This window comes from Phodopus roborovskii, unplaced genomic scaffold (genome assembly GCF_943737965.1).
Source record: "Phodopus roborovskii unplaced genomic scaffold, PHOROB, whole genome shotgun sequence".
NCBI lineage: Eukaryota > Metazoa > Chordata > Mammalia > Rodentia > Cricetidae > Phodopus > Phodopus roborovskii.
The window spans coordinates 2923376-2949543 of NW_026126444.1; the positions used below are offsets into that span (position 1 = coordinate 2923376).

The 26168-nt window shown below is 41.4% G+C and overlaps 1 protein-coding gene across 1 annotated transcript in view; it reads right to left on the reverse strand.

Annotated features, from left to right (window-relative positions):
- Svep1 (sushi, von Willebrand factor type A, EGF and pentraxin domain containing 1) overlaps positions 1-26168 on the reverse strand; it is a 158601-nt gene that overhangs the window by 106978 nt on the left and 25455 nt on the right. The window contains exons 2-3 of the mRNA XM_051187853.1: positions 25383-25638; positions 21871-22047 (exon numbers count right to left, since the gene is read on the reverse strand). Coding sequence (XP_051043810.1) covers positions 21871-22047; positions 25383-25638 — 433 coding nt within the window. The remainder of the gene's footprint in view (positions 1-21870; positions 22048-25382; positions 25639-26168) is intronic.

The following is a 26168-nucleotide window of genomic DNA, read 5'->3' on the forward strand; positions in this document are numbered from 1 at the left end:
TTTTACTGGGTGTTATCAGATATTTTTGTTACTTGATTTATTATTATTATTATTATTATTATTATTATTATTATTATTATTATTATTATATAGCCTTAGCTGGACTGCAGCTAACTACATATGTTAGGCTAGACTCAAACTCATGGAGATCTACCTGGGTCTCCCTCCTAAATGTTGGAATTAGAGGATATAGCATCACACCTGGCAATAGCTTGTGTGTGGGTAGGGGGAGGCATGCATGCAAGCATGTGTGAATCAAAGGACAACTTAGGTCATCATCTTGACTAATTCCATCAATCTCACTTAAGATAGGGTCTGTCACTGAAGCTATACCATCTGTCTAGTGAGCCCCAGGGATTCTCCTGTCTCTTTCCACCCCCACCCCCAGTGCTGGGATTATAAGTGTGCACCAACATGCTTGGCGTTTTCTGATGGGTTCTGGGGATTGAATTCGGGAAAGTATGCTTGCAAGGCAAGCATCTTGCTAACTGAGCTCTCTCCAGAGGTATCAACAGTTTTAGAAACTATCCATAATTCCTTGTTGTGACTGTAACATGGGAGGCAGGGCCAGAAGAACTCGTGGATGAACTTGGGCCAGGGTTGTCCAACAAAGCATCCCTGGTGTGATTTAGGTGTAAGGGACAATGCCAAAGATTGCTCACCTATCTCTTCATATGCACTGGGACACATACCTGTCCACACTCACACATGTGAACTTGAGCATGTGTGAGCATAGTGTGCATGCGTGTATACATGACTCATAATTCTTGGTCATGATGTCTAGTCTGACTTGATTCTCGCAATTACAGCCTCATTTCAAAGTAAGCTATCTTAGCAAGTACTGTACAACAATCTTATCAACAAATCTACAAACAGTTGAAGGAATCAGTGAACAGATTTAAATGACATTCTTCTGTGGTTTCCACAAGACCTATTTTGGAACGAATGAACCTGCCTGTGTGGTCTACTTTGCCACTCTTGAAGTAAGTCATCATGCAATGTTTTTTTTTTTCTTTTTCTTTTTTCCTTTAGACTTCCATATTAAAACATCTGATATGTCTTCTAAATGACATTTGTGCAAATAAAATTGCAAGTACTTTACTTTGGCAAGTGCAATGCTTTCAACACATGAGATTAAGACAGGGTGTGGAAGAAGGAGAATTCCAAAATTATTGATGGCTTTGACATTTCTGATCCAAGTTATGTAATTAGAAAGCGGTTTTTCATCTGCATCACTCCTGCATGAGTGAACACAGTTGTAAACTAAAATTGTGAGCCCCTCAAAAGGGATGAAAAGGACTAATGGGACATTGGGGATAAAGTAAAGAATTCCATCTGTGCCCCTGTGTAGGATAACATCATACACAGACTAACACAGATGACAACCCATGGAAAACTCTTTAAGACATTGGGGTCAGCAAGAACAGGACCAGCTCCAAGTATCAACAGATGGGACCACTTGAAAATAAAGAGTTTTGCACAGACAAAAACAGAGCACCCAGTGACCCAGCAGAGCACACAGACAACTTTTGGAATACAGAATCTTTACCAGCCACACCTCAGACAGAAGACCAAAATGCAAAATTTACAAAGAGATGTAGAAATTAAACATCATAAGAATGAAACTACCACAATGGCTAAGGAAATGAACAGAAAAATTTCAAAAGAAGAAACAGAAATAGTCAATGACTATTTCTGAAAGTGCCCAACATCGCTAGTCAGGTGGGAAATGCAAACTAAACTACTTTGAGATGCCACCTCCCCCTTCTCAGGGTGATCATCATTAAGAAACCTGAACACAAATGTTGGAACGAATGTAGAGAGAGAAGGGCTCTCATTCACTGCTGGTGGCAAAGCAAATGAATACATCATTATGGAAATAAGCTTGGAAGTTCCATATGATGTAATTATTCCATATCTTAAATACCTCTATGAGTCCTGGGAATAAAGGTGTGTGATCCCAAGTGCTGAGATTACCTTTGTGTGAGCTGTTTCTCTTTAGAACTGGATATGCTACTATAGACATATTTGCACAACTGTGATTATTTCTGTTCTATTTACAATGGCAAGGGATGGAATCAACCTAGATGTCCACCAGCAGATGAATGGATAATGAAATAATGGGGTTATTTGTACAAAATGGAAAAGTGTTCATCTGTAAAGAAAAGTGACATTTGTAGAAAAATGGTTAGATTTAGACAGTATATTAAGTAAGGCAGAAGAAAAAAAAACACCATGTACTTTTTCTCATATGTACACTGTAGCTGTGATTGATATGTGTAAATAGCTGTAAATGAGAGTGCAAAATTTAGAAAGAAGACCAAAAGAGGGTGACTTTAGGTGACGAGGAAGAACAGAATCTATGAAGGACACACAAGGCATGAAAGAGGCTAGACATCTGTTTTGTTTTCTTTACTTAACCTCTATCATAGTTTTCCTTGTGTCTTTGTTTACGTAAGAAAATATAAATGTAGTTGGCAGTGAAAGTGTCAGACTTGAATTGGTGCTCAGCAGTGTCAGAGTGGCCATTCTAGTTACACACAGGTCTCTGAGGTGTATAGAGCGTGGGACTGGGAAAGGGATTTTACTTTAAAAGTTATTTAAAAGTTAAAACAAATCAAAAGATGATAACATAAGAGGGCATGGCTCAGAACTCAAAAGCCGAGGTGTGTTCAAGTAACCTTTCTGAGATGTGATGTCAAAGGTGAAGTTAGATCATGCCCAGACAGGAGACTTGACCCTGGTTTCTCCATACAGATAGACAAACAAAACAGCCAATGGGAAGCACTCTCCCTAGTCAAAGGATGGAGAAAAGGGTGGCCCAGCAGGCCAGGACATTTTAGATAACAGTGCTCAACTACTCCTTCTAAATGCTTAAACAAACAAACAAAAACCCAGACATATCTTTTTGTTCCAACCCTTGCCCCATCAGCAGAAGCCAAGTGAGGGGCTGTTATTATGGTTTAGATGGGGAGATGATTCCCCCAAAGCCTCAGGTGATGAGGAATTACTGGGAGGGAGCCTGGTTGGAGAAAGCAGGTCACCTGGGGTGTGTCACTGGAGAGTATATTGCAGCCCTTTCCATGTCTTTGCTTCCATGTACACGGCTTTGATCCACAGCATGCTTTTCATCATGGTCCTCTGCATCCACAGGCTCTGAACAACAGCCAGGTAAGGGGGATCAAACCTCTGAAACCACTCATCAAAACAAACCCCACTCTAAGTTGATGGAAATTAGTGTGATTAATACTCTTTAAGGCTTGGTTGACACACCCCAGTGGGCATCAAAAAATGTTTGAAAATCAAATAAGATTGACAAAACTTTAAATAAATTAAAATAAGGAAGAAGTGAACAAATTATTACTTTTGGGAATGTAATATACCTTGTAGACATTGGTAAGATAAATCACTTAAAATGGGTCTATATATGTCTAACAACTCAAAAGAAGAAGACCAGTTCCTCAAATACTACAAAGAACCATGATGCACACAAGTAATAGTAAGTAATTTGTATAGCTTTGCTGTTAGGAAAATTGAATTTGTAGTTTCAAAAACATCCACCTCTCCAAACAACAAAAAAAGTAAAGAAAGAAGGAAAGGAAAAAAAACAAGCACCAAAACCCCCCACAAATAAAAAGTAAAAAGCCTTATAGACTGCTATATCACAGAAATGCAGACTTGAAAATTTTCAATAAAATATAAATAATATATGAGATAAATTTTACACCATGAACCAGTAGAACTTATTGCAGGGACATTAGGCTGGCTTGATATTAGAAATCATTCCAGTCTAAAGAAGAAATTCTATTTGCAAATATCCTGATTCTTTTTGTAGAAGGTTCTAAAGTGCATATTAAAATCAGAACCCCTCTTAAAACCTACAGGTGACTTAAATAAAACTAGTATACAAGAAAAACGGAACTCAATTGCATTTCCATAGGTTATCAATGTACACACAGGAGAAATTAAAAATACACCAATAATTACTTGTAGTGGCTCAAAAATAAAACACCTATATGTAAATCATACACAAACCCATGTAGAATTAATATAAGAAATATTGCACATGCTGAAAAACAGACCTACACAAACTTTGTGTTCATAAATTTGAAGTTGCATAAATGCAAAGTTTTAAAGCAAGTGATGTGTAGATACAGTGCAGTGCTTTTGAAAATTAGAACAGGATTCTTTGTGCATGAAGATAATATCATCCTGAATTTTATGTGGGAAGATGAAGAAGCTAGAATAGCTACGATGATTTTGAAAAAAAGAGAATGAGAACAACCAATTTTAAGACTTAACACATAGCTATAGGGGTTGACACTGTGTGTCTGATGCAACAGACAGCATCTCAGAAATGGGCACTAACACACCCAACAAATGCAAAACTAGTTCAGTGAGGGAAGCATCGCCTTTCCAGGAAACAATGTGGCAAGGAGAACATTGGTACACACAGGTAAAATAATTAAGCAGACATAAGCCTCACACCTTACAGTTTACTAATTACTCTTGTCAGTTTTAAGAGGGGCTCTGATTTTAATATGTGTCATAGAACCTTCTACAGAAAGAGTCATGATATCTGCAAATAGAATTTCTTTTCTAGGGTGTGAGACTTATGTGACACAGATGTTAATATAAATAAAAGGCTAAAATGCTTTTACAAATGAGCATGGGACAAAATCCTTAGAAGTCAGGAAGGCAAAAGTATAAAGCACAGATGGAATGTTGATGAATGGACTCCTTCAGGTTCAACAGCATTCGTAAAGGTGCCAAGAAAAATAGATTCCCACACCTAAAAGAATGACACTAGATCCACACCCCTCACCCTAAATGTAACACAAAGAATAAATGACCAAGATACAGATATTGGGGTTCAAGCTTCAAGCTGAAGATCAGAAAAGCAAAGCAGCCAGCTTAGCCTTTACCTCTACCTGAGACTGAAAGGCAAGTCTGCCTCCATCAAACCTCAAACTGCAATTCCAGACTGCTGTGCTTTCCTCAGTGTGGGTGGCGAATCCTGAGACTTCAATGTCTTCCTATCTTTAATGTGGCTGGAGAATGAATGCAAGCTCTGAGACCCTGTTCCTGTCTTAAATACCTCTTATGAGTCCTGGGATTAAAGGCTTGTGATCCCAAGTGCTGAGATCATCTTTGCGTGAGCTGTTTCTCTTTAGAACTGGGTGTATTTTTTCTTTTTGTAGTTCAGTGTTGTCTTGAACTAACAGAGATCTATATACCTCTACCTCCCAAGTGGTGGGATTAAAGGTGTGTACCATCACCACCTGGCTTCTATAGCTTGTGGCTGACTTTGCTTTCTGAATCCTGAGGCAAGCTTTAACAAATCATAAATAATGTATCACCCCAGCACACAAAAACCAATTTAATACAGAACAGGCATAGTCATGTAAGACATGAGACTCTGAAACAGCTGGAGGAAAACACAGAGAACACACTTAAAGAAACAAGCATAAGCAAGGACTTCATTAAAAGGACTCCAGAAGCAGCAAATCTCAAGGAACTGACAAATTCATAGAATTTCAATGCTTCTTCACAGCAAAGGGGAAGAAAACAATAAAATGAAGAGACATCTGACCCAATGGGAAATAAATCACTGACAAATGTACAAAGGATAGGTATTTCACATCTAGGGTTTATAAGGAACACCCAAAAATTAAACACTCAAAATATCACATAGTCAATAAATGAGCTAATTAGTTGAATAGAAAGAAGAAACACAAATGGGCCATACATAATTGGAAAATTGTTCAATGTCCTTAGCCACCAGGGAAGTGCTAATTAAACCCACAGAGCTTCCACAGAATGGCCATCATCAAGACAACAACCATAAATGCTGGCAAGGGTGAGTGAAGAGGAGCTCTCATCCACTGTTGGTGGGAATGTAATCAATAGGGAGGGTCCTCAAAGAGCTGAAAATAGAGCCAGCTGTGAAAACAGGACCCAGCTGTGCCATTAGTACCCAGAGGCTGCTATGTCAGCCAATCACAGAGATTTGTAGGTCCATACTGATCATTACTCTATTCCCAATAGCCAAGGTATGGAATCAGGTAAACAGATAAAGAAACTTTGATAAATACACATAGTGGAGTCCTAGTTAGTTATAAAGAAGATTGGTATGATATTCACAGGAAAACGAATGGAACTGGAGGTAACTGTGTTAACTGAAATAAAATAGACCCTCAGAAGACTAGATTTAAATTAATCTCTCTGTCTCTCTCTCTCTCTCTGTGTGTGTGTGTGTGTGTGTATGTGTGTGTGTGTGTGTGTGTGCCTGCGCACGTGCATGCATTTGTGAAACACAAATGCACAAAGCTGGTTACGAGAGAGGAGTAAGTAGTCTAGAAGGAGGGAAAATGAGTGAGGATAAGGGAATATATATGACATGGAGCAGAAGGAATGTTTGGGAGGAGGAGAGGACCATATGAGGGCAGGAGGAGGGATGTGGGAGGACTTAGGAGGTGAATTAAGCATAATGGTATAAATGCATTGGAATACAACAAAACCACCACTTTGTATGCTTCCCCAAAACAATAAAAATAAAACAACTATGTTCTCAGACAATGGACAGAACAAAATACAAGTACTACAGGATGAAGTCCCTATTTGTAAATTACATAGCTGGCACAGACCCAGTACACATAAAATACAAAGAATTCTCATATTTTGAGAATAGAAAGTAAAAAAACCAATTAGAACAAGGATAAAAAGTCAGCAGAGACAGTTCACTGAAGAAGGCACCAATCACGAATGAGCATGTAAAAGGATATCCAGTTTCACTGGAGACATCCAAATTAAAATGAAAACGAGATGCCACAGCATTCATATCTGAATGACTAAAATCAGTAAGAAGACACGATACTGAGAAACTGAATCACAAATTCCCCTTTCTCTCCTTCCTCTCCCTCCCTCCTCTCTCTTGCTTTTCCTCTTTATTTTATTTTTAAGGCAGGCTTGCTATGTAGCCCAGGCTGGCCTCAAACATGGAATTTTCCTGAGTCAGTCTTCTGAGTGCTAGAAATATGAGTAGATACTGTCATATCCAGCCTCCTCATATTTTTCTGGTGGGAATGTAAAACAGTATTAGATTGTTTAGTTTTTTAAACTAAGCACATAACTACTATGTTACCATACCATCTCACTACTGGACATTTAACACGTAAATACTTATATTCACACAACAATGTGTGCAGAGATGTTTATGGCAGCCTTCCCTTACCATCTACCCACAACTCCCCATTTCCTTATCCCCCATTCTTTGCAAGCCTCCATTCCCACATAACCTTAGCATTAATCGTCTTGACACAGTCTACAGTCATCTGAGAAGAAGGCCTCAACTGGGGAATTTCCCCAGTCAGATTGGCCTGTGGGCATGTCTGTTGGGGGCTGTCTTGATTATGTGGTGGTTTGAATGAGAATGACCCCCACAGGCTCATTCACTTGAATACTTAATCGCCACTTGGTGAAACTGTTAGGCAAGGATAGTGAAGAGTAGCTTTGTTGGATGAGAAGAGTCATGTGGGGCGGGCACTAAAATCATAAAAGACTTGCCATTACCCTTCGGCTCTCTCTGCTTTATAGACATCTCCAGACATAGACCAGAGTCTGAAGAAGAGCACTGGGAATCTTCAGACTAGAAAGGGTAAATTGCAGATTAATACCAATGCTCACATCAGCCTAGTTCACAGCTCCTCAGGAGGTACACAAAAAGCCCTTTCAAATTCTTCTTGGGATGCTCATACACTGCTTATTACTACTAATGGAATCCTACCATTTTTAAGCTTAATGTTCCTTCCTAGGACAATTGTTGATGTCAAAGTGTTTCTCTGACTGCCTTGTTACTGATACTGCTCTGACAATGTTACTGGATTCCAGTTGACTCCTTAAGGCTTTCCAGTGGAGAAACAGTATATCATGCAAACAATAAGGCAATTCTTTTTATATTAAGCATAAAACGATAAAACATGACATGACATTTTAATTTTTTGCCATAAATATTCATATGTAACATGTATTTTCTCAAAATTTGTTTTATATTCATGATTTATTTTCATATAGCTTCCCCTGTATTTTGTCAAAATTTGTAAATCTCATCCTAACAAAAAATTCCCCAACTGTTAACCTCATGCTACACATAGTAATCATGGTTTGCTTTGTGCATTTGTTAAATGTTAAATTGTGAAAATGGTAAATTGTTAAAATGTACAATACTCTGGAATGTTATGCCTTGTATTGACCACTGTATGGATTGAAACATTATCACAAGCCTTTAAAGCAGGCAAATAAGTTGTACACATACACACACACACACACACACACACACACACACACACACAGAGAGAGAGAGAGAGAGAGAGAGAGAGAGAGAGAGAGAGAGGAAGAGAGTCTTCAGAACAAATTTGGAAGCAATCTCAGTAACCAGATGACATGAAAGAGATAAATGTGCGATTATGTTGAACTCAGCCTTCCAGATGGTTCCCTTTGATTCTGAGCCAGGACTGTTCAGGGTCAGTAGATTTGTTCACCTCCAATTCTCTATAAGAGGAGTGGAAAATTCCCAGGCAATTGAGAATCAAGCAGAGTTCCCATATGCCGTGCTCTAGTATCTAAACATGCAACTCATTTTATTTACTCATTCATTCATTCACTAAAATTTAATGACCATTCCAAGTTTATGTGCATGAAACATGGGTTATAAACTACTACTACTACTACTACTACTACTAATAATAATAATAATAATAATAATAAACAAAAAATATACTCATACTCTAAAGTAATTCAAAAAATGTAAAAGAAGGAAGGCATACATCAAATAATAATGCTATGTAGTAAATACACAGGGAGAAAATTTCAGGAAACTCATGCACCTACATGTGTCAGAGTAATGAGCTTTTGGAGGAAGAGACAAGAGTCACCACTGTGTTGCAGAAGTATTTGTTGTGAGTATGGAGAACTGGTGAGTGCTGAACAGGGGTAAGCCATGGAAGATTCTAGACAAAGGAAATGAAAAGGCACAAGCAAGAATTCAACCTTTCCATAGCCACATGCCTCTGATATTTCTTCTTAAACTCTTTAAAGAGAGAGATGGCAGTGTTTCCTAATCTCACTTTAGTGCACAAATTTAATTTGTCAATTTTGAATAGGATTATTTTTCTGTTTGTGCCACTGATACTGGAACTTGGTGTTATGCAGTGTCTTGTACATGCTGTGTAGCTTTCCTGGCCATGACCCCATTACCTAGTAGATTCTACTAGATTTGTGTTGTATGACACTGTTTCTTGGAAGATGTGAAGAAATGCCAATTCACCCCAGATAGGGAAACAACAACAGACCAAAGTAAGGACACCACCAAAGTGAAACTTAGTGAACCAGTGAGTTTTACTGGAGTTACTTACAGGTGCAGAAATGATTCAAAGGCTGGAGCATCATCACCAGAGACCCAGCCTACACTGGTGGTGGCTAAACAAAGCTGGAACCCCGAAGGTCACTGCATGATTTTCTGGTCATTCATAAGGTTGGAAAGTTTCTTTCCAGGCAGCCCAGTTGGTCTGAGCCTCTTCCAGGAAGCTTGACCACTTTGAGCCTCTTCTAGGCAGCTCAGGTGGTCCTGATTTTAAGTGGTTTGTTGGTGTGAGGATGTCTTTCAGAAGTCCACACTGCCTTTATGTGCTTGGGGAAAAGGGGTGGGCTGTATCTAGTTTCAGGGACTTCTTGTAACCTTTGAGTTGCCCACTTCTTGAGCTTGCCTAGATTTCCTGTAGGATGGAAATCTTAACTTTCCTTTAATATTCTGTATCTTAAGAAATTTTCTCCAAGATGAAATTCAGTAACATCCCCCTCCAACACACACAGAGTAGAGCAAGGGAGAGGGATTCACTGCATGAAGTGAAATGTGTGAACTGATGGTTAATATTAGTAGTTAAAACTAGAGTAATATAACTTTCATTTGCCTTGGCAAGGGCTATCAATAAAATGGAAACATCTGGCAAATTGCTGCCAATGAAACTATTGTACATTGTGAATTTGTTGTTCAGTAAATAATGACACTATGAAACACTATGAAAAGGCACAAATGTGTCCCTCTATGTTTTTGATAGTGACTCATGACATCTTATTGGGCTGAAATGCCCTGACAAAAGTAAATTAATGTAGAAAGGGTCCATTGTGGCCCATCATTCTAGCTCTCATTCCGCCATGATGGGGAAGCTACAACAGCTTCAGGAACTGCAGGGCCTAGGTCACACTGTATCCACAGCCAAGAAACATGGAGCAACAAATGAATGTCACTCAGCTTCCTTTCTCCTATATGCGTTCAGGATCCCAACTAGGGGATGGCACTGCCCACAGTGGGTGGGTATTTTCATCTCAATTAAATAGTCAAGATATTCCCAAAGGCCTGCCCACTAAACAATTCTAGATTCTGTAAAGTTGACAATTAGCACTATCAATCATAGTGTGTTTAATAGGTATCCAAGAGGAGATCAAGCCAACATCCAAAGAGAAATTCAACAAGCTACAACTATTATACACCTATCAAAAGAATAAACCTAGAGGCAAAGAACGATGCCAGGCCTAGAATGAGGGGATCTTACGCTCCACAAAGCCCCCTGAGACTTTTTTTAACCTTCACTCCTTTCTAACTATAAAACTATATTTGCAAGCAAGAGTACAGACAATGAAGACAACTTAGGGCCCATATCCTTTATTCCCTGGGGAAAGGACTGACAAACCCCTTACAGTTACGTTTACACATTTGTCTTAAGGCTTTCTACAAATTATGAGATGGACACAGACATCAAAGGAAAAAAAAATCTAGAATTCTTTCTTCCCCTGCTTTGAACAAACTATGACTAAACCCATTTCCCTTTCCAATGTCTATTTCCCAAGTTCTTTGGCATGTGAGGAAACTGAGGCAGAAAATGCATGGACCTAAGTACACAGTAGTGATTTCTTTGAGGGACAATGGTCATACAAACTACACATAGACTGAAATGGACCATGTTAGGTGGCTAGGTAGAAATCAGAAGCTTGACGGTCATGGAGGATGGAGCCCCTACCGACTCCTGTGTACCTGGCAACAATGTACTAATTTAAAGAAGAGTAAATGCTACAATTTAACCTCCTTAGCATTTGAAATGCTATTGTTGTATGAAAAGAAGGAGAAGGTGAAACATGCTCCTCATATTTGAAGCATCATAGGCTATGGACCACAAGAACAAGGTGGAAGCACCGAGGCATTGTTGGAGACCTTGAGAAGAAGGCTGTTCACTCCTGGTAGAGCATGGTTTATCTTTTTATAGATATGTTTATTATTCTTTAATTCTATTTCATCTACTACATAATTTGGGGTCAAAAGAATGGGATTTGAGTCATATCTCTGGCCCTTGGGGCAGACATCACTTTCAACTGCCAAGAAGATTCCAAGATTTATTGTGCACCAGGAGGCTTTCTGGTACAGAACAAAGGATTAATCAAAATAGGCCAGTCAAAAATGAGAATAGGAAATACTTCCTCAAGAAAGTAGTCTGTTCTAGAAGAAGCTTTAGAAAATATTGTTTAAACATGGTCAGCACAAAGGCCTCTCTGTCTACTGTCCACTCTTAATCCATTAAAGTGTTTTTCTCTGCAGTGTGGCTGATCTCCACGTTTACCCCTGAGAACCGTTTCCCTCACAAAGACCTCTCTGGCCACTGTCTCCTCTCACTCTGTGACATGGCTTTCCTCATGGCTGGTCTCTCTGCACCAAGTGCAGACTCTGCTTCCTAGAGAAGAATGGCACTAAAAATGTTACTTGAATTCTTTAGAACAGTTTCCTCTTTTGCAGTTAAGGAAAATTAGTAAACTGCATGGTCTAGCTTGCTTTCTGTTTATCTGATTAAAAAAAAAACTGAGCAAAATCAAGTTGGGGGATGAAAGGGTTTATCTTAGTTTACAGTCCATCATATTCAGAAGTCAGGGTGAAAGTTCTGGAACTCAGAACCCAGATTCAGGAACTGAAGCAGAGACCACCAGGGAGGAGTGCCGCTTACTGGCCGGTTTATCAGCTCACATTAGCTGCCTTTCTTTATTCATTCCAGACCCACCTGCCTAGGGATAGCTCTGCCCACAGTGGGCTGGACCCTCCTGTAAGAATTAGCAACAACAACAACAACAAAATTCCTCCAAAGGCATGCCTTCAGGCTGACCAGATAGATGGAAGCAACTTCTGCCCCAAGGTTTGGTCTCCCCAGGTCCATCAAGTTGAAAATTCAAGCTACCTATGAAAGTGCTTCTAAGAAACTCACCATAGCAATTAAGGCACTTCTCTCAATGGATATTTCTTGTGGTCCATTTCTTTGTACTGTAGACTCTTTGCTGCCTGGTTCACTGTTCTCTCAAAGTGTATTCAGTAAGTCACCTTTACAAAACTGAGCTAAATTCAAATTCAATTACTGTTCACAATCCCTTCCCTGTTACCATAGCAAATAACCACCGTGCAAAACCTTTATAAATCAATAAACAAGGCCTCCGGAAGGTGCTCCCATCCCCTAAAGAACTATGCTGTGCAGCAGAGCTCCAGGACTCACCTGGCAAGATTGACACAAACAGGCAACCTAGGAGTACATTTAGTAAAACCCAGTGGAGCCTTCTCAGAGATTGAGAACAGTACCAGCTCTTTTTACAAGTTAAGCGTCTTTCTTTCTTTCTTTCTTTCTTTCTTTTTTTTCAGTTTCAATGAAGTTGAAAAGGGATCCAAAGGAACTATCAGCTGATAACTGATGTCACACCTTCGGCATGTAAGTTGGAAGGAACTCCAAGAATTTAGATGTAGCATTATAGCACAGCTTGTAACTGGCCTGGCAGAAATGAAGATATTCCACAGAGACACTTTTGTCTCAATCGGATTATATCAGACTATTAAAACAATAGACACCGGAGAAATGGGAATTCACCCAGGAATCTCATGCTGGGAGAAGGAGAAGGTGCCAGCCAGAGGGAAAATTTTCTCCCCCCAAAAGATATTTCACATAATTTTAACAACTTGATAGATTGCCTTGTAAGATGAGACTGAAGCCCAGCTGGTGGCAGGTCTGTGGTGGGCAGGACCACATGCTAACGGACTGCTCGGATGCGCACATCCTCCGTCCTCTGTTTAAACCTTGAACTCACTTCAGGATAATAATACTGACTCGTGGGGCTCACTGGATCTCTTGTCTCCCTTCCCTTTCCCATTTTCCACTCACTGCTGATTTAGGCAGCTTATTTAGGACTGTGGCTGGACATGGCGTGGGGCATTAGCTGTGACTCCCAAGGTCAGTAACACACTCTTCTGAGTTCCAGTTATATATTTACATGAAGGACATTTTCAATGCTAAAATCCATCAAGGTTTTCATTCAGAGAAATGAAGTTAATGCCATATTTTTTAAAGATAAAATATTGAAGGTCAGGCAGTGGAGGCACATGCCTTTAATCCCAGCACCCAGAAAGCAGAGGCAGGTGGATCTCTATGAGTTCGAGGCCAGCCTGGTCTGCAGAGTGAATTCCAGTACAGCCAAGGCTACACAGAGAATCTTTGACTCAAAGAAATCTAAAAAATAAAACAACATTGAGTAGTTAAAAAAAAAATCCATGTAAACATTAATCATCAACCTTATTAAGGGATGGTTTTCTAATAATGCCCTTGTAATCAGAACATACATAGCAAAAATAATGTACAAATAATAGTGATAATTCAACCAAGCAGCAATTTTTGTTATAGAACATTTAAATTTTAATTTGAATGTGTATTCCCAATGTTGGAAAAAATATCCCCAATGTCACACAAAGAGACACACAAACAAAAGTAAGTGGGCAAGGCCACTTACTTTTCCTAAAAGACTGACAACAGCTCAAACCAGGCAAGCCAGCACTTGCATGGGGGGGGGGGGGAGGTTCACTTAGTTTCTATACTACTGCAGGGTGACCGTGTCTCACCCCACTGGTGGGATCTCAACCTCAGAATCTGATAGTTGGGAAGGGGAGAGTCCAGTCTCAGGAGTACCCTGCCTGGGGTATCAAAGATGGCTCCTGGAATATTGATCATCTTTAACAGGAAAAAAGTAGGTCTTCACGACAATTTTGGTGTCAGCAAAGTACAACGCTGTAATAGTGGAAGGACTTGGGACATAAAAATTAGGAGTGTGTGGTAGAACTGCAATAGAATTAGGAAAAGAAACAGGGCAAGATTTCTGTGCTTGAAAACGTGCTTGGTCACAGATGAATGTGCTGAGCCATTTGAAACAGCTCCTTGGAGACTGCTTCTGCTGGGAAGCACCAGCCACTCACTCACCCCCCCCCCACCTCCATGAAACTAAAAGCTGCATGGAAGGCAGCCATTGGTGCCCTCACTTTGTGTCTGTCTGTCTCCTTTGCTCTGGCTGACGGCACAAAGATAAGACATTGTCTTCAAGTCTCCCTCTGCAGTCCTCCCTTCCTCCCAGGATTGACAGGCTCCAGGGTGGTTCCCAGGAGACTCAGACTGTGTGCCCTAGAGCAGAAATAATCATTTGTGGAGAGCATCATCATGCAAGCAGTAAGGACTTGCCTGCCTTGCAGGACTGGAGCTGAGACAATGGCCCAGGAGACCACACCTGGACCAGGATTGCTTGATTATACACACTTCTTGTCCTGTCCCAGTTCTTCCCATGTCTAAATGTAAAGCTCACATCAGTGCCCTGAATATGGATTTAGGGCCAAGTGTGTTCCTTAATCCATTCCTGTCCCAACATAGACACAGCAGACAACTCTCTGCTTTTTTAACAGTATGCCAGGGCCTGGAATTACCCTCTAAAATCCCTGGCAACAGAATCAAATTTCCTGTCCTGCTTGGATTTCAGTAGCTGCATTTGACAGTGATGCACAATCTGTCTTAAAGTGTATCTTAAAGATACCATTGTTGCTGTCCTTCAAGTTTTATTCAGCTACTTGGAAATCAATGAGGGATACACAGATTTTCAATGTTTTGACACATGATCCAAAATCTGACAGCATGACTTAGCAAATTTTAAACGTTTTCCTTTGTCTGCTGTCATTGCAAATGGAAAGAAATGCTTATAGTGTGGCTGGGGAAGGGAAGTAATGTTTCACAATGAAAACCAGGATTGTTGCTTGCAATCCTTTTCTTACAAGATTTAGGCTGCTGGATATATTTAGGCTGCTGGATATATTCTCATGCTTATTTCTACACAATGAAATACATTGTCAATAGATCTTTCTTCTTCTTCTTCTTCTTCTTCTTCTTCTTCTTCTTCTTCTTCTTCTTCTCCTTCTTCTTCTTCTTCTTCTTCTTCTTCTTCTTCTTCTTCTTCTTCTTCTTCTTCTTCTTCTTCTTTTTTTTTTTTTTCTTCTTTTGGTTTCTCTGTGGCTTTGGAGGCTGTTGTTGTTCTGGAACTCGCTCTGTAGAGCAGAGCTGCTCTCAAACTCACAGAGATCCGCCTGCCTCTGCTTCAAACTCACAGAGATCCGCCTGCCTCTGCTTCCTTCTGAGTAGATTAAAGGAGTGCACCACCACCACCCCGCTGATTTTTTTTTAAGATTTATTTATTTATTATGTGCATGTATGTATATACACCAGAAGAGGGCACCAGGTCTTATTACAGATAGTTGTGAGCCACCATGTGGTTGCTGGGAATTGAACTCAGGACCTCTGGACGAGCAAGCAGTGCTCTTAACCTCTGAGCCATCTCTCCAGCCTGTCATTGGCATTTTATGATACATCCCATTAGTGGTGATTTGAACCAGAATGTCTTCATAGACTCATGTGTTATATTTGGCTGCCAGTTGGTGGCACTGTTTGCAGAGGTTATGCATTTTTCAGAAAGGTATACCCTGCTAGAAGTCACTGGTGGACAGGCTTTGAAGTTTTACAGCTTTGCCTTGTGCCTCTTCCTGCATCCCCCCCCCCACTTCCTGTGTATGGATAAAAATAGGATCTCCTACTCTTGCCACTGACTGCCATGTCTCCTGTAAGGCCACACTGCAAAGTCTTTTTGGAACCGTAAGCCAAAGTAAAATTGGTCATGGTGTTTTCATCACAGCAACAGAAAGGGAACTAACACGTTCTCCAGGTCTAACTTTGTATGTTCTATTGCTACAGCATTGTGATTGTCTGGAAAATGTTCTCAGGACTGATCACTCATCTCACTAAGTGGAAACCAGAGCAAATCAGCCTGCTCTAGGCAGCAGGTACAAACTTTGAGCTGATAGGAAGCCTTGTCTATGTACTAGCAATGTTCCCCCATAAAGAGCAAAAAGGGATTCATTGCATACATTCCTTACACCTTATAAACCCATCGCTAGGTACCACTGGGGATTCTTTTGTGGGGTGGGAGGAGGGAACAGCTAAGCTCTGCTCAGAGGACAAGATTTCTAAATGTTTTTGTTTCCATGCAAGAATTTCTAGAATTCTTTGCCCACTCTTTCCAAAAGAATGACATAATATTTATACAGACGTGCGTGCATGGTGTGTGTGGTGTGTGGTGTGTGTGTGCATGTATGTGTGTATGGTGTGTGTGTGTGTTGTGTGTGTGTGTGTGTGTGTGTATAGAGTTAGGGTGGGAAGTTATGTGCATTTAGATACATGCATAACAAGACATTCCTACATAAATATTTGCAAATTTCTATTTCTGTATGGTATCCTCCTTTAAGGAAATATAATATAGTTAGAGCTTTGTTCAAGTTATGTAGGGGCCTCATCCTTGACCCATATGGAGGCACAATTCCAGTTGGTTCATTCTACACTCACTGAAATAGTCTCTGGAAGAAGCAGTGTCCTCAAGATGCCTATTGGCCCCATACTCCACATCTCTCCAGCCTCTCCTGAGAAACCCAGAACAGCTGCAACCACTTGGATTTACAAGAGTTTGAAACTGATCCATCCATCTTAAAGTGGCTATTCTAGAAAATCAGTTGTACATTGCATTTAATTTGTTGTTGGCAAGGGTCAACCAAATGTAAATGTTTTTCTTTCAAATATATCAACCGCATTGTAAAAAAAAAAAAAAAGTGTTGTGCCACATGCTTTTGGCTGGAGAATTTGGTGGCAGTGAGGCAGACACACACAAAATATTCAGTTGTCTGAGGTTTCAGTTGTGAGTTTTGTCTGGAAGATTCTGATATCAAAGTTAAGTTTTTACCCATTTCCTTTTCCCAAGGAAAAGTGTTGATTTGATGGGATTTGTAATCACCATGGAAACAAATCTCCAGGGATGTCTGTGATGGAGGTTCTGGGTGAGGTAAATTGAGGTAGAGAGACACACCCTAAGTGCAGAGTGCATCCTTTTATGGGTTGAGGTCCCTGACTTAATAAACAGGTGAGCGTGAGCACACACCGGTGTCAGTCACTCTCTGCTTCCTTACTGTGGATGCCTTGTGGCCCACTGCCATCAGTTCCTGCTGTTGTGGATGGATGGGCTGAATCTACTCAACAGGAGGATGGCATAGCCCGTTCCTCCTTTAAGTTGTTTTTGCCATGTTGTTCGTTTTCTTTGGGCAATGTGTAAAGTGACTAGTGCACTAAGTAAGCCCTCTATATCATTTTCTTTTGAATATGGTCTGAAGAAATGCAGTTGAAAATACAAGACAGATCAGGAAGGCATTGCCCATCAGTGTGATGAAGCAGAAATAAAGACAGCATTTATTTTTGCTGGGAAATGGAGCCAGAAGTCAAAGGTCAGGACTGAGAAATGAGATAGCACAGAATTCAGAGGACAGTGTGAGTGTTCTGAAGTTTAGATCAAAGATAAGAGAAGCCTCAAATCATGTGAATCCTTTATTATGCTATGGAGTTTTAGCTTATCTTGTAAAGGGACTCCTGGTGTTCAGGCTTGGGTTTCTATAACTCATTCTGTTCTTTGTTTCTGGTACTTGGTTGAACCACATGAAGCTGCTATTTTGTAAGTTGGAAAGATCACTGGGAATAAATTAACTTGAAATTTAGTATTACATATGTCTATGGCATCAATCTTTCTATATATCTTAGCTTGGCTTTGAACCCATGACCTTCCCTCCCTAGTCCCCAAGTGCTAAGATTATAAGCAAGTGGCATTATGTCCACCTTGACACTATGTTTTTAACTTGGGCGTATTTGTTAAATATATATTATTATGACTAGGAAAGCAATACTGGAATCAGATAACTTGGGTTCACATCTCAGCTCTATCAACTGTGTTTCTGTGGCCAAGTTATTTGACTTCTCAACTTTTCAATTCATCTCTAAAATGGATTATATTTGAGAATTAAAAGAGTTTACATATAGTAATGTTTGGAAAGGTGTCTCACATCTAGTTCCTATTATTTAATATTGTTATCAGTAATTATGTTGTCACTGTCATCATCAACATTGTCGTCAACATCATGACAATTCAAATGCCCATGGAGGGTCAGGTGTGAAGGTTTTAGACTGACAATAGAGTTAGAAATGGAATTATTTTCTCAGCCAATCCCACAGTCTATATACACATACATTTTTTATGTTTATGTTCATATGCACACATTTGTTCACATAGATATTTGAATATTACATCAATATAAACCTATATGCATATATGCATGTCTCTCTCTTTCTGTGTGTGTGTGATGGTTAAAATTACCAACCTGACAGGATCTAGAGTCACTTTGTAGACAAACCTCTGGGCACGTTTATGAGGGAGTTTCTACATTAGGTTAGTTGAACTTGGAGGACCCTCCCTAAATATTGGTTGCAGCATTCCATAGACTGAAGTCCTATGGAAAAACAAGCTGAAGTGTGGGCATTCATCACTGAACTCAAGTTCCTGAATGCAAGTGTAATGTGCCCAGCTGTCTCACACTCTTGGAGATATGACATCCCCACCATGATGGACTGTGTCCTCAAACTTCGAGAACTTTACAATAGATCATCTCTAAGGTTGCTTCTGGCTCCAAAAAGGAATGAATGGCTGGCTTCCGAAAGACAACGTTTCTGTGAGGCGCACACTCACCATTCCTACTGTCAGAGTGGATATTGGCATCCTCTCCCTTGAGTAGAGTGGGAGCCTAGGTACTCCTCCATCTTAACAGAGTGTGTCAGCCTTCCTTAGAGCTTGTGCTTCACACCATGGACATTTGTGTTTGCTGGCATTGACTGCAGTTTGTAATTACAAACTAACCTGTGTGGTTAGCCTGTAGGTCCAAAGGAAGTGAGCATGGATTTGGGTTTCTTATTGAATAGGTTGCTCCGTAATATATGGTAACCAAATAGATACAGACCTAATTCTCCCTGCCTTTTGGGAAGATGAGTCTGGCACGGAGTCTCTCATGTTGTAGGAAGGACACTGTTGAGTTTTTTTCCCCCCTAGGGTTATTTTTTCTTGGGCCAGAGCAGCAAGCCACTAATACTCCCCTCCAACTATGGAAAGACACAGTATCTCAGAGTTCCAATGTCACTTTTCCCTACCTCTTAAAAACAGCAGCTGGATATGACAATATGCATACTCACACCAGAGTAACCATATCTGGTTTCGGTCTTGCCCGTCAGTAAGTATCAAATGGAGGCTTACTAATTCAGGAGAATGGGTGGAAAGCTAATCCTACTGTGTATGGTCTTGGCTGGAAAGAACAACAGAAGGCCTCCGATCTCTTTTGTTGACCCTCCAATGGCATCCAGCCTCCTACATGTTGTGGACTGCTGTTCCTGTCAGCATGTAGTTTCCAGTGGGGACAGAGGGTTGTGAACTGCCACCTCTTTCTTCTTGCAGATTATCCTGTGGGATGCAAGATTCTAGTGGCTCAAAGCAATGGGTACTGTGGTGGCCGATAGTGATGCTGCCAGGCAGCCACATAGTGATGACAGCAGTCTGTTGGCAAGGGAACAGTGCAGTCTAGGACCACACGGAGAGCAAACATGCTGACCACACAGCATCAAGCAAGGAAAATAAGATTCTCTGCTTCTTTGGTAGGTTAGGATAGGAGGAGTGAGGGAAGGGGTGCTGTGGAGAGTGCCAAGCTGGGCTGTTGATGAGAGTGTGGGAAGATTTGAAAGAAGGGGAAAATCAAGCAGAGGCTCTATGCCAGCTGGGAGGCCATTGGGTTGATCTCTCTCCCCTTTCTGCTTAAGCAGGGAAGCCTGCTGGGTGGGATGGGAATAGGGCCAAGAAAGTAGCAGATCTGCTGGGTGAACACGGATGGTCAGACCTGGCAAGGATGTGTCTGCCATCTGGCATCAGAGGCAAGGGAGGCTGGAGATACGAAGGGAAGTAAGAGAAAGAACAACAAGAAGAAAAGAGACTTAGACAATGACACAGAGGCAATGTCCTACAGGGAGGGAGGGAGAATGAACAAGAGATCCACGTGTCTGTGATGCAGCCCGGGCTTCGCAACAAAACTCCAGAACAAAATGTTACAAACACACACACACACACACACACACACACACACACACACACACCACACGCATGCCCACACACACACACACATGAGCGCATACACATGCACACACACGCATGTACACACGCAAGCACACACATACACATGCACACACACATGCACACATACGCATGCGCACACACATGCACACACACACCCACCACATGCACCCACACACGCACACACACACACATGTACACACACCACATACACATATATACACACTTGCATACCATACACACACACAAAACACACACATACACACAAATGCACACACAACACACACCCACACACACCACACAAATACACACACACACACACCACACGCATGCCCACACACACACACACATTCGCGCATACACATGCACACACACGCATGTACACACGCATGCACATACACACATACACATGCACACACACATGCACACATACGCATGCACACACACCCACCACATGCACCCACACACGCACACACACACACATGTACACACACCACATACACATATGTACACACTTGCATACCATACACACACACCATACACACATATACACTCATATGCACACACCACACACACCCACACACACCACACAAATACACACACACACACACACACACACACACAGGCCGTAGTACAGGAAAGCAGAGTCCTCCTCCTATGTGGTCTTTGTGGGAAACAAGTTCCATGGGCATACAGTTTTCTAAACAACACATCGTAGACATGTGGGAGCTACTGTTTCAGGTTAAAATCAATATAAGCAAGGACACAATCTTATCCAGAAAAACAACAGACTACTTATAAATATTAAGTATACCTAAAATATATCAGAGCACACAAGATTCCTGAGAACATCTCATCATTGACTGTTGAAGTCTTTTTAGACCATGTGGAGAAGTAAAATTATGAAGGTCGATCAATGGAATGAGTTCTATGTTTCAGAACTTTTTCATTTGCTTTTGGGGAGTCTTGTGACAAGATAAAAAGGTCATAGGGTATGCTGCTGGTTTTGTGATAATCTGACAACTATTTGTAGACCAGGGACTGGAATTCTAGGTTTCAGTCCTAGAAGACAGAGTTACTACAGATAAAAAGACCTCGAACCTTCCGCCTCCACATCCTGAGACCTTGCAAACTCTCATTCTTTATCCTGTCAGCCTGCTGCCACCACTTCCTCGACAAGTCCAGGCTAGCCTGATGCAGTGTGAGAAGCCTCATATAAGCCAGACTCCCATGACTCAGAAGAAGTAATTTCAGATCAATCCACAGTCAGCCAACTCCGAAACATCTCAGGGAATCCACTTAAGATCCTAACCACTTCACAGCTGATGACAAGCATAGCTGAGACCAAAGGAGTTGCCCAGTAGATTCATGAGCATTAAACACTTTTGAAGCCACAGAGTTTCTGGCTCATTATATCTGACTGATATAACTGGACCCAATCCAGAGACTCACCTGTGCATTCATACTGTAGACCTTTCCCGTAATAGCCCTTCTCACAGATGCACTCAAATTGACCTGTGTGTGTCCCACATTTGCAGCTGGCCATTCGGTCACAGCAGTCTTTCCCAGCTTCACAGAGGTAAGAACAGTGGGCCATATCCTCTTGAATGAAGCTTCCAGAAGGTAGATCTACCAGGAACATAAAATATGAGACAATGTTTAAAAAATTAACAGTTGATTGTTACATTCTCCAGTTGTTACTGGAGAACTAACTGTAGAAAATAAATCTTCTAATCTGCCTGGTTTTTCCACTGTTCCCTACCTCCACCCACATGAGTGTGTGTTGTTTGCAGGAGCAGGCTCTGGGGGTTAGCTTTGGCCAATTCAGCTATCCCAGTCTGGGACTTCACCCTAAGTGCTCCAGGCCATGCAGGGTCAGGCAGAAATGAAGCACTATAGAGTGGAATCTGCAGGTGCAGCAGGTAATCAACACACTTGGTCCTCCAAATCATTCCCCTGGCTTCCAGCAACAGCATCCCTGACCTCTGGATGAGGTCAGGCAGCAGTAGCCAGACTTTCCGAATCTTGTCCAAGTTAGAACTATAACCACAACCCTGACCACTAAGGGCTCCAACTGTGGGCTACTGACTCTATAATAAATAGCATCGTGTCCGTAGTCATTTGACTCAAGAGCATCACCACATAAGTTAAATAACAGTCATAATCCAGGCTGCTTCTTAGTGTTAAGTATAGGAGTATATGTTATGTAGAAAGAGACAATTCTGAGTATTTGAGCCAAGAGCTGAGAGGAGGCATGCCAAGAATCCCAGAGCACAGCCATGCAGAAACAGACGTAAGGCAGGGTTAAGGCTGCAAATGACTGAGCCAAGATGGATGGCCTTGGACGGAGCAAGCGCTAAGTCTACATCTCCAGATGAAAAAGTTAAGAAATCTTAGTCTGAATTCCAGTGCTAGGGTCAGGCTGCTAAGTCCAGCTACAGGGCTGGGCCCCTAGTAAGAATGCAAGTGGGTGACTGTTGGCAAAGCAGTCTGCGGATGAAGATCTGGGATGGAGATGAGAGATGGCCTCAAATATGAAATGTCTGACCTTATGTTAAGTCTGCAAGGCAGCAAGGGACAAAAATCAGGGGAAGGCTTGGTTTCAAGGAGAGGGAATCAGCAAAACCAGACCCTGTGTTAAAACTGCAGCCCAGAACCCAGGCTATGGGCGAAAGGTGTGCATGGGGCTCCCTGGGAATTAGTTCTGAGAAACTGGGCCAGAGGTTTGTTGGCAGCAGAAGACCTTAGAGAGAAAGAAAAGCCTGGCTCTTGAAGTTGGTGCAGTAGCATTTGGGCCCAGAGGAGGAGTTAAGTGGAGATCTACGCTGCAACCTGGACTGCCGAGAGTGTTCACAAACATAGAAGGTCTGGGAACCTACAGCAGATCCATCCAAATTGAAGAGTATGGAGGAGAGGACATCAGACTCACCTCTGATGTCATTATACCTTTTCAGTGAAAGCAGAGCCTCTTCTGGAGAGTCAGCCAAGTATGACACATTCTAGATGTGAGTTTAATGTAATAAATGTGGCACCTGGTAAGTCCAGTATGTGAGAGGTAGCAAAACAGTCTTCTCCTTGAAAGCCTTGTCTGACCTTATTCTTCACTAAATCACTTTAGGGCAGAGCCACTGGTCTCAAAAGACAGAAGAACTATTGGACCAGATATTGATTTGATACAACTTCATACTCACATCTGGTAACACCCACTATCCTCAACTCCAACCTTTCTGTTTCTATCCCCAACTCCAACCTTTCTGTTTCTCCAGCTAGCACGCCACTTTCCCTAATAAAGGGGAAAACAAAGGAAGGCCGGTTACTTCTGGCCATGTGCTTCTGGACACTGCAGCCTTCGTAAGATGAGGAGATTTTATTCTCTTAGGAAAATCGCGGTACATATAATTATACAATTCCTATTATGAAAGGGGAGAAGATTAAAGCCCATACTGGATTGCCTAAAGCAATTTATAACAAGGAACCCATTATCATTTATATTCAATAAGTAATGGATAGCAATAAATGTTGTTATTGAGCCTTTACATGTGCTGTCGGTAGTTTTTTAATAGTGTGTGTATGTGGGCATACATTGGTCCCTTCTTTTCACCATCTGAGTCCTGGGGACCAAATTTATGCTGTCCATCTCAGCAGCAAGCAACTTTTACTCGATGATCCACCTTGCAGGCCTCATCAATTTTCTGGTTGCTTTTTGACTCCCACAGCAAGCCTGTGAAGTAAGTACTACTCTTATTCTCTATTGTATTGGCCAGAAACCTAAGAAGTATTAAAGACAGATAACTTACCCAAAATCACTCATTTAGTACATGATGAAAATAGTATCCATATTCAAGAATTCTGAATTTTATGACTTAGCTCTTAAAAATTAAACCTCAGTTATAGGCCCAGGATTTAAATCTAAGCCTGGTTTTCCTCCCTACACTCACTCACCCTCCCCACTTCCAAACCCTGCTTTAAGTCCCTCTCCTTTTTCTAAGAGTCTTATCACCAATAAACTTAGTACTCTAACCCCAGAGAGTCTAACCCTTTTTACTAGATCCATAGCAAAAGGCTGATAGTCCACTCAAAACTCATCTCTTGGAATTCTGCCAGGGCTAGCCTGCTTTGTTTGTTTGTTTGTTTGTTTGTTTGAGTCTCACAGGGTGCTTCTTGTCTATTGCTATGATTTCTACCTGATGCCAGATTTTTCACTTTAGTGCCTGCCAGGATCATGCCCAATTTGGCATATGGCTAAATCCCTGTCAACTCCTCACAGTCTGCATTCTTTTCTCCTGGTTCAAATTACAACAGGCAGGCAAGTCCATCTAACCAAGAACTGTACACCTTATATCCATGTGCATGGTGCGTCAAGGACTCTGATGAGTGCATTTGCTAATTTTTCTCCCCCTTTAGGACTGATGTTCTTTACGGTAAAAGCCATTTATCTCTTAGTTGTCAGGGCAAGAAGTGTGTGTTAAGTGTTTAGCGTCCTATCTTCCTGTGTATTTCTGGAAACATTCTGGCGAGATTCAATGCTCATGTCTCAGAATGTTTACTCCATCTGTCCAGATAGCTGTAAATGTGATCTCAGTCTAGGCTTCCCACTCCGTGTGTGGCCTCCAAACACACCTCAATTCATCCTGTGGATCTAGGTGGGAACATATGGATGTTCTAGGGGGAAATGCATCACAGCTGTTAAGAAACAAAGCAAAACAAGATTGCTGCCAGGTCAGCATGCCATCTCCGGGCAGTTCAGAGTATCTTATGACACCCAAAGCCCAAGGCCCATGCTCGCCAAGATCAGTGAGAGAGCTTGAAATCACTCTTCAATGAGTTTCATGCATTGAGAGAGAGGGGTGAGAGAGAGAGAGAGAGAGAGAGAGAGAGAGAGAGAGAGAGAGATGATCAAAAAGCAAATAGATAAACGATCAAAAAAAATTTCAGGGACCTGTAAGGCTTTTAGCTTCCATTACCTTCATGCAATGCCCTTCGAGCTAAAGCCTCGAATTCTTCAAAACTGTGGAGCAGGTAGCAGTGTTCCTCCTTCGGGGTAGAAGCCATGTCATTCAGTTCCCGGATGTTCCCTTGCCAAATCCCGAAAGTGAAGATCTCCACTCCAAAGTCCCGCAGCGATGCTGCAATGGGTCTGGGGTCTCCGCCATTGGAATAGCCATCAGTGATGAGAAATATGACTTTGGTGGAGTTTTCTCTAGAGTGACGAAGGATTTGCTGTAAGGACACAGGGAAGACCCGAGTGTGAGTAGTGCCTGCCCCTCTGCTTCCTTTCCTGGCTAAAGCAGTACCTGAGAAACAACCATCAGTGAGAGAAAAATAGAAACAGGCACAGGCCAGGATCTATAATGGCCTCTCAGAAGACGAATCGCAAACTCATGTAAAACATGTCACCATCATCATCGTTATAACCACATCACCATCATCCTTATCGCCTCTGAGCTTGTCAATGAAGAACAAGGGTTTACAGAATGATATTGACTCAATAATTAACACTTTGTTGTGAAGTTGATCTATCAGTTCTCCGGACCCGGAAACGTGAACCAATACTGAGTTCTATGCATCTACATTGCACCTATCTATCTATCTAAACCACCCCCAACCTCACTAGAAAAATTCATCAGAAAATGTCTTTTCCAGGGTTTATGATGGCTGACCTCCTTCCTATATTTGTTTTTCCACTACTCCTTCAAAAATGTAGAATCGATTCAATTCTTCATCTTTTTGGACCACCCAGGAATCGCATA